The sequence below is a fragment of the Aptenodytes forsteri genome, unplaced genomic scaffold (assembly GCF_000699145.1).
Source record: "Aptenodytes forsteri isolate BGI_AS27 unplaced genomic scaffold, ASM69914v1 Scaffold298, whole genome shotgun sequence".
NCBI lineage: Eukaryota > Metazoa > Chordata > Aves > Sphenisciformes > Spheniscidae > Aptenodytes > Aptenodytes forsteri.
The window spans coordinates 437,904-451,715 of NW_008793956.1; the positions used below are offsets into that span (position 1 = coordinate 437,904).

At 62.5% G+C, this 13,812-nt stretch overlaps 1 protein-coding gene across 1 annotated transcript in view; it reads right to left on the reverse strand.

Moving 5' to 3' along the window:
- Positions 1–3,884: 3,884 nt before the first annotated feature.
- FGFR1 (fibroblast growth factor receptor 1) overlaps positions 3,885–13,812 on the reverse strand; it is a 23,228-nt gene continuing 13,300 nt past the window's right edge. The window contains exons 4-16 of the mRNA XM_009277325.1: positions 12,829–12,952; positions 11,853–12,043; positions 10,129–10,273; positions 8,368–8,564; positions 7,627–7,772; positions 7,336–7,452; positions 7,090–7,205; positions 6,755–6,945; positions 6,488–6,610; positions 6,247–6,317; positions 5,569–5,706; positions 4,865–4,970; positions 3,885–4,749 (exon numbers count right to left, since the gene is read on the reverse strand). Coding sequence (XP_009275600.1) covers positions 4,573–4,749; positions 4,865–4,970; positions 5,569–5,706; positions 6,247–6,317; positions 6,488–6,610; positions 6,755–6,945; positions 7,090–7,205; positions 7,336–7,452; positions 7,627–7,772; positions 8,368–8,564; positions 10,129–10,273; positions 11,853–12,043; positions 12,829–12,952 — 1,842 coding nt within the window. The 3' untranslated portion in view covers positions 3,885–4,572. The remainder of the gene's footprint in view (positions 4,750–4,864; positions 4,971–5,568; positions 5,707–6,246; positions 6,318–6,487; positions 6,611–6,754; positions 6,946–7,089; positions 7,206–7,335; positions 7,453–7,626; positions 7,773–8,367; positions 8,565–10,128; positions 10,274–11,852; positions 12,044–12,828; positions 12,953–13,812) is intronic.

Consider the following 13,812-nt stretch of genomic DNA (forward strand, 5'->3'; position numbering starts at 1 on the left):
CCGGCCCTGCTTGCCATCGGCCGCGCTGCAAGAGGGGCTGCGTGGGACCGGGCAGTGCCGGGGGCTGCCGGCACCCCTCTGCCCACTGCGCTTGCCTGCGTGGCGGGGGGTCTGCCTTGCCCATCCTGCTGCCTGCACCGCATGGAGCAGGGTGCCACACAGCTGCTGCAGCTCCAAGGCGCAGCAAGGGTTTTGGAGGGAGCTGCGTGCCCCCTTGCCTGTTGCCTCTGCTGCAGCTGCGCACATCTGGCTCCGTCTTTGCTCAGCTGACACCGGCCCATCGCCGGGCTGTGGGTGGCCGGGGTGGGCTGGAGCCGGACCCCTGGATACCGCTGCCTTGCGGCAGCACTGACCCCACAGCTGGGTGGGATGTGCGGGGCGGAGGGGCAGCCGAGGGGGGGGTTTCGCTCCCCACGCACCTGCTGAGCCGTGCTCCGGGAGCCAGGCCGTGGGACCCTGCGTCAAGGTGGAACTGCAAAGAAGGTTTCCTGCCATGGCTGGCAGTTGGACAAAGCACAGCTCAGCGCCGAGCGGAGCAGCCAGGTCCTGGGCCGGGGCCAAGAGATTGTCTCGGTCCTGCACAGCCGGAGGGCTTTAAAAGGAGAGAAAGAGGAAGGCGAGGAGTGGAAGAGACAAAGGATGCTGTGAGAGCCAAACATGCCATCGTGGGCTGAGTGCTCGGCAGCCACCAATGCCCAACGGCCCCAGCCGCTCGGGGGGCCCACGGGCAGCAACTCCGGATCCCCCCGTTGTTTTGGGGTCATTTCCCGAGGGACCCCGTCCCACCCACCACCTCAGTTCAATTGCAGCAGGGAGGGCCTGGTGCTGGGCAGCACTGGAAGGGCCGCAGGCATCATTGGAGGGGCCGCAGGCACCCCCCCAGGCAGGGACCCAGCAGCTCTGGGTGATGGGGACGTCTTTGGTCCCGCAGGTCCCCGTGCAGCCCTGAGCGGGGCTTGCCAGGGCATCCCCCACAGGGGTTGCAGGATGAGCTCCTGCAGCCTTGTCCCGGGCTTGCTGCTGCCCTCAGGGCTGATGGCTCGGGGTCTTGCTCCGTGTGGGGTCGGTGTGGGGGCCACCCACGTGCTGGCTCTGCGAGTGAAGGGTGCTGATGCCAGCTTTGGGGTATCTCCATCTCCTGGAGTTGCCCACGTGAAGAGGATGCTGTACCGGGAAGAGCAGAGAGGAGCCAGATCTTCCTGCTCCGGGGCCAGCGTCCAGGCAGCACCGTCCTGCAGACCTCCAGGGCTTCGGCTTGATGAAAGGCAGTGCAGCATCCCCAGGGCTCTGCGGGAGGGCCCATCCATGCCCGGGGTACTGGGTCCCCGAGGGGATACAAAGAGGGCACCTGCATGTGCGTGCCCATCCCTTCCCCAGCCCTGCAGTGCGCATTAGCAGCGCTGCTGGAGTCGCTCTGCTTATTATCATATTTAATTGCCCTCCTGGTAACCCCAGGAAATGAGCAGAAGATTGTGATAGCAGCAGTTTCTGATGATGTAAACACGAGCTCCAGCTCTCCCCGCCGCCTTGCCAAGTCAGTCCCAGGGAGAGCAGTGATTTATGGAGACCCCCAGCCCCGCTCCCCCCGCTCCCGGCTGCCTGGGCTGCGAGTTTGATCTAGGACTGTGAATTCAACATAAATCACTTGATTAAAAGCTTTTCTTAATTTAGGAGGGGGGGGAGGGGGAGCAGAGCACAGCTGATCGATTTAATTTACACAGGGAAATAGCAACAAGCATACCCAGGGAGAGCAGTGATTTATGGAGACCCCCAGCCCCGCTCCCCCCGCTCCCGGCTGCCTGGGCTGCGAGTTTGATCTAGGACTGTGAATTCAACATAAATCACTTGATTAAAAGCTTTTCTTAATTTAGGAGGGGGGGGAGGGGGAGCAGAGCACAGCTGATCGATTTAATTTACACAGGGAAATAGCAACAAGCATATGCTTTTAAAAGGGCCGGTGAGGCTGGTGATTGCAGCCGTTTCATCTTAACCATTGAAGTGCTCGCTAAAGGGGCTGGCAGCCTCTTGCCTCCTCCAGGTGAGCCACCACCCGGCACCCCCGCCCGGACCCCGCATGCCCGAGCAGGCTCGGGGGGCCGTGGGGCACAGGATGCCCCCGTGATGCCCCGATTGAGGGTCCTCAGCAGCATCTTTAACCGCCCCGGGGCTTCTCAGGTGATGAAACGCCTTTCACAGGGCCAGTGGTTTCTGGAGGCAGCAGGTCAAGTTTAAATGCGAACAGGCTGGGGCTGGCACCGGCTCCGTCCTGGGAGGAGAAAAGAAGACAGGAAAAGTGGAGAGACCGAACCAGAGCTGCAGTGGTTATGTCAGGAGGGGAGGGCTGCCCGGCCAGACCCCCAGCGCCCCAGCCCCGCCGGGGGCTCACAGGGACGGCGGCACCTTCTGCAGGGTCCTCGCCTGGGGGCCAGCGGGACCCGGTCCGTCAGCGGGCGGGTGGGTCGTCCCCAGGAAGGGACCCACCAGGCGACGCTTTCTGACACTGTCACAGTTGCGCGTGCGTCATTCTGGTAGCAAAAAGGAGGCAAATGGTTTTTGGTTGTTGAATGGGAGAATATTTTTATGGGGAATTTTGAAGCCATGAAAAACAGAGCTCCCACAAAACCAGCCGCCATTCCTCGCTACTCTCTGAACGTTGCCTTCCCACACCGGTCGCTTGGATGAGCTTTAGCACCTGGACCCCTTACAGCCCCTTCCCCATCGCCCACCAGCCCAGAGCATCCCCCCCCACACCCAGGGATGGGGCCACGGCTGTAAAGTCTCGGTTAAAGTCTTTAATAATTACAAGAATTCCAGATTCATTACAGAAGAGTTTACAACAAATAATATTTCTCCATACAAAGGCAAAATAAACTTTCAAGTAATAGCGTCCTGGCTCTGGAGTCTCAACGCCAGTGACAGGGAGGGATGGGGGCACGCGCAGTCCCTTCCCTGGCGGCTGCCCCCGGCCAGGGAAATGCCCCATCCTCCCTGGCACAGCAAACCGGTGCCAGCTCCGCAGAGCAGAGCTTGGGCAGCCAGGCACCGCAACCGCCTCTGGGATGGAGACCGGCGGGCACGGACGGGCAGAGCCGGGGGGGCACAGTGCCCTGGACGAAGATGCTCCCCCGGGCGCCGGTAAGGCACTGGCAGGCATCGTCCGGGGAGTGGGGGCTGCGCAGGGCACGCGTCCCCCGGCCGGGGCGCAGCGGGGCTGGGACCAGGCACTGAGCCGGGCTGGAGGGGTTAGTGCCACACGGTACCGCTCCGGTGTCCCGGTGCCTCGGGGGGGCCGGCATGCAACCGACGTGACACCAGCAGGCTGCGAGAGGCCCACAGGACCCCCGCTTCTTCCCACGGGAGCCAACCGCTGGGACAGGGGCTGCAGCCCCCTCCCCAGGGCACCGTCCCGACCCCTCACCGGCACTGCCTAAAACGCAGGGCACGCCCATGCCCCGGCACCCCACACACCAATATGGTGCCGCGGGCGCTTGGCAAGCAGTGCCCGGCCCCAGCCCCGCCAGAGCCCGGGGGGGTGCAGGGGGACGCAGGGGCCAGGGAAAGGCCAGGCACGTAATGACAACGTATTCCCAAAAGGCATCGACACATTATTATTATTGTTTAATACAACCCCATATTAAACTGAAGCAGCAGCAGCAATTCTTATTGAGGGACCTAAACTGAAATAGGTTTAGAACATAATTTAAAAAAATAAAAACAGCAAAAGTAGCAAAATATATGAACTTTTTTTTTTTTTATAGCAACTGATATCTACCAGCCACTAGTACCTTACTACCAAACTGGTATATCTCTGGTAACAACCCTTTTAAAAAGACATGTAAATATATATTCATATTTATACATATTTTTAGCTATGTACACAGGACTTTCGTTTTTAGCACTGGTGTATTTGGCTGCCTCTACTATCAGTGCTGAGCCATGTATACGCTGCACCTCCCACTTCCAAGGTACCAGGGGTTTGGTCAGCAAAGCCCATCGGTGCTGGCACTGCTGAGCTGCGGGACCAGCCCCAGAGCATCTCGGGCAGCGAGCGCCGCGCCGGCAGGACTCCCGCGCCGGCTGGCCATGCCAGCGAGGCTTCTGGCACACCGATGCTCCTCCCCAGCTCGCGTGGCCGCAGAAACCCGGCGCTGGCCTCGGCTTAGCGAGTTCTCCAAGTCGCAGGTAAGCCCGGCTCTCCATGCCCTGCCAGGACGTGCCATCCCGGGAAGGGTGGCTGGCTCCCTGGCTGGGCGCTGCCCACAGGAGAGGATTTCAGCTTAACCAAGTGGAAATATTCAAGCACAGACTTCATGGAAAAGAGGTTTTTTTAAAAAGAAAAAGGAAACACCAAAAAAACACCAGAACAAAACCTTTGGGCTGCAGAGAGCTCACAACTAAGGCGGCAGGAGAAGCTGGCATGAGAGGTGGGTGGGTTTGGTTACGTGAGATGCTACGGTTGTGTCTCTGAACCCTTTCTGCAATAGCTCAGCATGACCGGGCTGCGCAGGCAGCATCCGCCGGCAGCCCGCGGGCACGGGCACGGCATGGCAGTCCCTGCTGGCAGTGCCACCCTCAGTGTCGCTTCAGTCCGCCGTTGGTGTGCTGAGGGGGGAACTTGGGAAGGCACGGCTCGTCTGGAAGAGGGTCGTGGGAAAAAACAGAGTCCTCTCCTGAGGAGCAGGTGGAGCTGCGGGTGTCCGGGAAGCCGGGAGAATACTGATCCAGCGGCATGGAGAGGTCCAGGTACTCCTGGGAGGGATGAACCCCAAGGATGGGCTCAGGAGGGGACCCGGCATCCCTGCGGGAGCGCCTGCCCCAGGCAGGGTGGGTGCAGGTGGGGGCTCATGGCTGCCACCTCTCCTACCTGGTTGGAGGTCATGGCCACAATCCTATCCAGGTCTTCCACCAGCTGCTTGAAGGTGGGTCTCTGGGAGGGGACGGCGTGCCAGCAATCCCGCATCATCATGTACCTAGGTGGGCAGAGGGGAGGTGAGGGCTGAGCCTGGAGCAAGCGGCTGGGGCTGGGGACCCCCCACCCACGGGAGCAGAGCAGCACCCAGGGACGGCCACCGGCACTCGGGCTGGGATCCGCAGCCAGCAAAGACGCCATTCCAGGGATTTAGGGCTAATCCCCTGCGTGGAAGGAAGGGAACTCCCTGCTCGCCCTCCCGACCGCAGGCGCCGGGACGGGCGCGGGGCTGTCTCGGGAGGAGGATGTATGGGGAGCTAAGCTAGTCCCTGCTCTGGGGTCATCCTGGGATTCACTCCTGCCGAGAAATAACAAAGGGAGATGTTGATTATTGCAAACAGATTGAGCTGATGTTTTTGCAGGGCTGGGAACTGCTGGGAAAGTAACTCTGAACATCTGCCTGTCCTCCCCCCGCCCCCCATGCACCTGCATGCGCCCTGGGCCGGGCGGTCGCACCCAGAGGTTCCCGACCCCGTGCTGCCGCTGCAGCCCCGGCTCCGGGGGCGCAGGGAGGGGAAGCGGTGCCCATCCCCGGCCGGGCGGGGGGTGTTGGGGTGCCAGCGTCCCCCCCTCCTTCCCCGGCCCAGCGCCACACTCACAGCTCGTTGGTGCAGTTGCTGGGCTTGTCCATCCTGTGACCTTCCTTCAGCAGCTTGAAGAGCTCCTCGACTGGCACGCCGGGGTAGGGCGAGCCGCCCAGTGTGAAGATCTCCCATAGCAGCACGCCGAAGGACCACCTGCCCGGGGCAAACACAGGGCAGACGCTGGGGCACCCGGCTCCCGTGGAGCTGACACCCCCATTTCAAAGCTTTGGGTACAGTTAGAAGTTAGTGCTTGTCCCTCCCAGCAAACAAACAGCTTTGATTTGCTCTGCAAGACAAACAAGTCCCATTGCCAAATATAATTTGGATTAAAAATATTTTGTCTGCTGATGCTAATTATATTTTCACTAAATTAAGACGAATCACATCTGGTGCACTTCGCCACGGTGCATGTCGTGTTCACCAGCGGGCGCTGGGCGCTGCTACGCAAGATGCAGCAGGGCGGGAGGAGACCTCAGCAAGATGCTGCGAGATGCAGGCAGCGATGGAGGCAGCAAGAGCGTTGCTGGACGGGGTGGCCAAGAAGGGCCACGTCCCTCAGCTCACAGCAGAGCGCCCAGCAGACAAGCGAGGGTTCCCCCTGTGCTGGCAGTTTTGGCTCCCCGTCCCCCCCCTGACCCAGCACATCGCATGCAAAGCCGGGCAGGGAGCAGGTGTCCCGCAGCCGCTACTCACACGTCGCTCTGATGAGTGTATATTCGGTCGAAGAGAGCCTCTGGGGCCATCCACTTCACCGGCAGGCGACCCTGGGACACAAGAAAGCCCCACATCGGCTCCGTGCCACCAGGGAGTGGGGGGATCTGGGGGGGGCAGCCCTGCACACCCGTGGCATTGCCAGCGCGGGTTGGGGCATGCCCGGCACGGAGTGTGCTGCTGCCCTTGCCCACCCCGGCAAAGACCCTCGCCCACCACTCACGTTTGTCGTCTTCTTGTAGTAATCTATGTGGTGGATGTCACGGGCCAGACCGAAGTCAGCGATCTTCATCACATTGTCCTCAGTCACCAGGACGTTCCTGGCCGCCAGGTCCCTGTGGATGCACTGACCGAGCGCGGGGCCGTCAGGTGGTCCCTGAAGCCCCCAGATGGTTCCCCACGATGAAACAGGCTGGGAGGGAAGGGTGCATCCCCCCGAGCCCAGCCACCGGGCTCACCATCCCACCACGGCCCCCCAGGAGCTCCTCACCTTCTTGGAGGCCAGGTACTCCATGCCCCGGGCCACCTGGTAGGCACAGGAGACCAGGTCCTTGAAGGAGAGCTGCTCCTCGGGGACGCGGGTGGGGTTGTAGCAGTACTCCATGCCGGGGGGCCGCCGGGCTTGCAGATACTCCCGCAGGTTGCCTTTGCTCGCGTACTCCACGATCACATAGAGGGGTCCTGCAGGGACAGCAGAATGAGCAGCTGGACCATGGAGCGGGGGCTCCTGTCCCCGTGGGTGCAGGGTCAGACCCCTCCCAGCGTGTGAACGGCAGCCGGAGGGGCGGCAGAGGGGACGCCCCCTCCCCGCCCACGCGCCCTCACCGTCCTGCGTGCAGGCTCCCAGCAGGTTGATGATGTTCTTGTGCTTGCCAATCATCTTCATCATCTCCATCTCAGAGATGAGGTCAGACAAGTCCTTCTCCGTGGCGTCGGCTAAAGCAGTGGAGAAGGCAGCGGTTGGCGGGGGGGCCAGGCTGGGCTGGGTACCCCCACGTTGCACACACCTGGCCCCAGCCAGGGCTGCGGCATCGTGCCGGGCCCCCCCCCCCCACCCCCCCTCCCACCCCGAGCATCCTCTCCGCCACCTTGGTCACACGGTTTGGCTTGTCCTTGTCGAGGCCGATGGCTTCTGCCAGCACCACCTGCCCGAAGCACCCTTCTCCCAGAGGCTTGCCCAGGATCAGCCTGGCGGGAGGAGAGACCCTGACGCAGGGGCCAGCGGCCGGGGGGGGAAGCAGGTTGGTTGCTGGCGTTGGCAAACGACATCGGCGGTGCCGCCATCCTCACCCAGCTCCCACCCAGGCTGCTCCAGCAGCTCGTCCCTGGGGCAGAGCGCACCCAGCAGGGCTGGGACCTCACCTGTCCCGGGGCAGCTCCCAGCGCGGGTCCTCGGGGAGCTCGTACTCGGAGACGCCGGCCAGCATGGGGGTGCCGCTGGAGGAGAGCCGCGAGGGCCGGACCAGCATCACGCCTGAGTTCATGGAAGAGCTGGAGTCGGCCGACACCTGCAGCGGGGACCGTGGGTTACCTTCACGCAGCGCTGGGTGCCGCGGGTGGCTGCCCTCGCTGGGAGGGAGATGCTGACCAGGAGCCTTCGCACCCCAACCCTTAGCCCCCTTCCCTTGCTGCTCCCCCAGCGCTGCCTGCAGGCATGGGGCCCCGTCAGCGCTGCTTCCACGTTGAACCTGGACTAAATAATTTTTAATTAATTTCCAGCATGCTGATACCACAAAATATACAGCCTGGGAGTCCTCCTGTCTCCTCAGTGTGTAAAATATGCTCTTCTGCTCGAACATCAAATCACTGTAAATCCTTCTGGTCCTCCTCATCACCCTCGCTGAGCCCCGCAGACCAGGGGACGAGGAGGGGCTATGTAGCACCCCCTGCTCGCTGCACTGCCAGTCCAGGGCAGAGCCCGTTGATGGTCCCCACCCCGCGCCACGGACGGGCACAAGGCTGGAGAGGGTGGCACGTGCAGCAGGGCGAGATGGTCCCAGGTCTCCCCCCATACATCCTCATCCAGAAAACTCCCCCCAAAAAGGGCAGGTCCCCCAGAAGGGGCAGTAGGTGCAAACAAACCCCCTCTCTACTTTCTGTTACCTGTCTGCGCAGGGGGATGCTCTTGGCCAGCTTGTGCACGGCCAGCTGGCTGTTGAAGTCTGTCTTCTTGGTGGTGCTCTTCATCTTGTAGATGATGACGGTCACCACCATGCAGGAGATGAGGAACGCCCCAGTGCAGTAAATGATGATCTCCAGGTAGAGGGGGGATGTCATCATGGCTGGGGTGTCTTCAATAGCTGGGTCGGTGTGAACAGGGTGTTAGCACCCGCGAGCCTGCCCGGGGCAAAGGAGCAGAGCGGTGCTGGGGGGAGCCCCCCCGGCTCCTCCCCGTGCCCGATGGGGACACGCTCTGCATCGCCAGAGGCCTCGGTGCAGCGTGCGGCAGGGACTAGGGGGGCTGCCCGCCCAATCCGGCGGGGAAGGCCTGTGCGTACCCCCGGGCTCCTCACCCCTGCAGCTGGGCAATGCCTCTGCCGCATCCGCAGGCACGCGCCTGGGGCAGGATGGGGCCCTGGGCTGGGAAGGGGTCAACTGAGAAAGGTGTGAAGTGGGGGGGACAGTGCCCGTGTCCCCTTGGCCAGGGCTGTGCAGGACAGCAGCGCCAGCTGCGCCGAGGCAGCGGAGCTCTATGGTCAGGGCTGTGCTGGGGATGCTCTCCTCCATCACCCCGCAGGGATGGGGCATCGCGGGCACCCCTGGGGACGGGTCCCCTTCCCAGCTGCTGTGCCCTGCCCACACTCGGAGCTGCAAGTCCCTCGGGGTCCGGGGATTACTCTGAGCACGGTGGGACGGAGGGGGCTGTCCAGCAGTGCCCGGGGCTGTGGGAGTCCAGGCGTTACTGATAATGACCGGGGAGAGCTTGGGGCAGAGCAGCCAGAAGCACCTCCATTGGCAGCGATCTGCCGTGGGACCCCCAGGCTGGTGGGGAGGAAGGTCCCATCCCCGCCATGCCATGGGGCAGACCCTGCTTTGGTGGCCGCCGGTGGCAGAGGAGGTGGCAGTGCCATGAACAGCTCAGAGCAGCTGCAGCCATGTGGCATGGTCCAGCGTGGCCGCAAACCGTGGTGAATCTGGCATGGTGGGAGCTGCCATTGCATCCCCCCTGGCAGCCCCTCCCAAAGAACAGAGCCTCAGAGAGAGGTGTAAGAGGGAGTCAAAGCTTTCTGTCCCACCTCCGAACACACCCGGCTGAAAAAGCACCGGCTGATAACGGGGAAAGTTTTTGGCTGGAAAGCAACCATGCAGCACCCCAAAAACTTTCCCGGCTGCTGTTATCAGGCTTTGGTCCGTGCAGCATTGATGCCCGAGGAGCAGCATCAATGGGGACAGGGGCAGCCGTCCCCGGCAGCGCAGCAGAAGCGACACAGCCCCGGCACGGGTCCCGTGCCACAGGGCAAGGCCAGCTCCCTGGCAGGCAGGCAGGCAGCGCTGCCAGCACCCCCCCAAACCCCGCTGCTGCCTGGGAGCTCCGTGCCCCCCTGTGTGGGCAGCGCTGGCCTTGCCCTGGGACTCGGGACCGTCCTGCTCCAGCGGAGCAGCCCCTGGTTAAGTTCCCCTGGGTATGCATCGCCTGGGCCAGGGAGAGAGCAGGGGGGCAGACCCCAATCGGGGGGTGGAAGGGGGGCACACAGCAGGGGGATGCTTGCCCCGTCTCGCTCCGGCTGCAGAGAGCAGCCCTGCAGCTCTCCTGCTGCACGCTAACCAGCACCGGGTGGGCAGGGGCCAGGAAGCGCTCTCTCCCGGACCGCAATGCATACGTTGGAAAGGAGGGAGGAAAGGGAGAGGAAGAGGACTATATACCTTCGAGAACTGTCAACCATGCAGAGTGATGGGAGATCCCAATAGAATTACCCGCCAAACATGTATACTCCCCAGCATCCTCAAATGAGACATTCCTTAAGTGAAGGACTTCCATTTCTTTGTCTGTTGTGTTAACGCCAGCCGTCTAGAAGGAAAAATGGAAGCAAAAAACGGAGAAGCAAACGACATGAGATCTTCTGGGAAGGAGGCCAGAGAGGAGGGAGAGCCCAGTCTCATTTGCCAGACCCCCGGGGAGCAGACAGAGACCACTGCAGACCTGCTAGAGAGACCCTCAGGATGACCACTCATCCAGGCGGACCTAAGGAGATGCTGGTTAAAAACCCTTCACCAAACTGAGTGTCCTGCCCATCTGAACATGCTGGCAATGGGCTACATGGAAAAATAAACCTCAGGCAGAGCCGGCCGGCTGACTTGCACGACACAGGGAGGCACAAGGACGGAGACAGGAGGACGGAGACAGGAGGGCAGCACAGACGGGGGATGCAGCACCGTGCCGTCCCCAGCCACGCGCAGATGGGGCACCCGGGCTGGGTGCGAAGGCGCGGGCAGCGCCCGCAGGGACCCGGGCTCAGTGGTGCTGGACCCGGTAGGCACCCGGGCAGTCCTGGCACACCGCTTCAGTGTCTGCGTGACGGGGTGGGAAGCGCACAGAAGAAACATCGGGACGCACACATACACAGAGCACAAAACTTAGCCGGCCCCGCTGAGTATTTTTCCATGGCTTGTCGCACCAGAAACACAGCAGAAACAAGAGAGCCCAGAGTTTTGTTTTCCACCGCCGGGGACTGACGGTCCGAGGAAACACCCCGCCGGGCATTCTTCCGATTACCTTTTGCCAGAGGTCTGGTGACAGTGAGCCACGCAGACTGGTTGGCCTCGCCAATATAATTGGAAACCTTACAAACATACTCCCCGCTCTCCGCCTCTGTCACATTATACAGGGTCAGCACCTCCGCATCAGAGCTATTAATCCCCGAGTGCTGGAACAGACCAACAACATGGAGTCACATTGACGCAGTCAGAAACGGCAGCGCCCGGAGCATCAGCACCGGCTCTGCCGGCGTGGGGGCTGCTCCCCCCCGGTACCCACTGCCGGGAGGGAGGGATGGGGCTGCTCACAGGGGGGTCACGGGAGGCAGGGGCAGTCATGGGGCTGTAATCCTGCTCCTCCCCAGCAACTCGGCTAGGGGCACGGCTGGGGATGGCTGTGCACCCCGGGGGCCAGGGGCATAGCTGGGGACGGCTGCGCGCCCCGGGGGTTTGCATAGCAGCTGGTTCGCTTGCTGTGAGCAGGACCACTGGCACGTAGAGGGAGCTGCTCTCGCTGGGACGTATCAGGGGCTCAGCTCCCCACCTCCAGCACCGTGCTTGCTCCCCGGGCTAGCCCACCCAGCCCCACAGCATATGCCTTTAGGGCTTCGAAAGGATTGCATTGCCTGTATGCGGCCGAGGAGCCGGGGCAGCCCTCCCTGCCCACCTCTCACCCCGTGCTCCTCCAGGGCACCCTTGTGTGGAGCGGGGCAGGCTGGGCTGCCTCGAGGCCGCTCGGCTGCCAGCCAGTGGTCCCCAGCCCCAGGCAGCTCCTCTCGCCCGCCAGGCAGTGCGGCTGCCATCCCACATGGCTGCCCCTGCCCCGCTCCTGCCCCACGGGACAGGCAAGCCTGCAGGGACAGGGGCTGGGGCAGCCCGGCGTGTGGCTTTACCTTCAGGATCTGCACGTAGGGCAGGTTGTCGGGGCCGATCTTGCTGCCGTTCACCTCGATGTGCTTCAGCCACTGGATGTGGGGCTGGGGGTCACTGTAGACCTTGCAGACAAACTCCACGTTGCTGCCTAGGGCCACCGTCTTGTTGGCAGGCAGCCCTGCCTGCAGGATGGGCCGGTGCGGGGACCGCTCTGCAGGACCCGGGGAGACAGGGCACCTTATGACAGGACTCGGGGTGCTCGGCCACCCGCCCATGGGGAAGCACCTGCCTTGCGCAGGGGTGCACCCTGCAGCCCCCCCATGCATGAGGACCCCCAGCTGGGGTGGGCACCGATGTACCCGGCAGAGCCGTGGCGTCCCCTTCCCCAGCGTCCCCCCCGCAGTGGGGTGAGAGCAGCCAGGAGGGGCTGGGGCTGGGGCCAGGTGAAATCCCGGTGCGGGGACGTCAGTACCTATTCAGGGGGGTCAGAGGTCAAACAAACCTAACGAGGGCCCCGGCCGTTAACAAAGCGGCTGCCACTGTGGTGAGTCAGCATTAACAAACCCCTTTGTTCACCTCGCTGACTGTTCCCTTCAGTTTGCTCAGTGTAATCAAATTAAATCACATTTTTAATGGTTCATTTACTGGCATTTAGAGCAGCTCCACATGTGGAACTGCTCAGACCAGCCTTCCCAGCTGGGAATTATGGCTAATAAGGTGATTAGAAAAAGTTTCTGTCTGGTCTATGAAATTATTTCCAGCACAATCAAAAATCCCCAGAACAGGTTGAGGTGAACCCTCCTCCTCACCTGCTCGCAGACCCGCTGCGCTGCAGAGATGTGCACCGGGGTGGGCGGCTGTGGGGACAGCGAGTGTGCCCCGTCCCCGTGAGCACTCCCCATCCCCACCTTTGTAGGGTGCAGCACCCATTTCTGCTCAGGGAGGGTGGGGTGGACGGGGACCCAGGGTAAGCCCTCCCAGCCCTGCGCTCCTCACCCACGACATCCAGCTGGTAGGTGTGGTTGATGCTCCCGTATTTGTTCTCCACGATGCACGTGTAGTTGCCCTTATCAGACGGCACCACCGAGTCCATGATGATGCTCCAGGTCGCGTAGCGGACCTGGGGGCACGGGGATGATGACAGAGCCGGTTATGTGCAAAGCGCTGGTGGGCTGGAGCACTCGAGCCCTCGTTCCCATTCACGTCAGAGCTGGCTCAGCCCCTCGGCAACTGCCATACAGGCAGGACATAAATCTCCCTTTGAGGTCACCTTTCCCCTTTCCTACAGAGGGACTGTAATTGCTCCCAGCTGTCCCAGGACAGCCTCGCCACTGAGCCAACTGCGCCGAGAAGCAGATGTTGTGAGCCGAGCATGATGGGCTCGCCCGGCGTGCAGGGTCACCCCTCTCCGGCAGCCCCAGTGTGTGGAGGGAACAGACCGGCATTGTTCCCGCAGCCCGGGAAGAGCCGCTTCCCCCGGCTGGCCCTGGGGCTCGGACCTGTGCTGCTCCCCACAGCCAGCCCCGCCGGTGAGAGGGCACCGTGCCGGTCAGTGGGCAGGGTGCAGCCTGGGCGTTTTACACCGTGCACGCGGGACACCTCTGTGGGTGCTGCTGACCAGGCACGTTTCCTCTGGGATGGGTCACGGTGGCTCAGCTGGGCTGCGAGTGCTCCCCAGGTTCCTCCCGGCCACGGGGCACAGGGATGGTTTTCCTACGCCCAGCCGCTGCCGGCTCTGACTGCGGCTCCTCCTGGCAGGACCTCCCCAAGCCCTGCTCCCTGCCGGGGCGGCTGCATTCCTCCCTCCCAGCTGGAAACTGGTTATTTCAGTCCCGCATTTCAGCCCCACTAGCTATCCAGGGCACCGCGCTGTCACCGTCTGGGGAGCCACGGCACTGCCAGCAGCCCCTCTCCTCCCCTCCTGTAAGCCTGCGTGTGTCCCCCGGGATGTGCTACACGGAGCTGACAGCCGTGACGTGG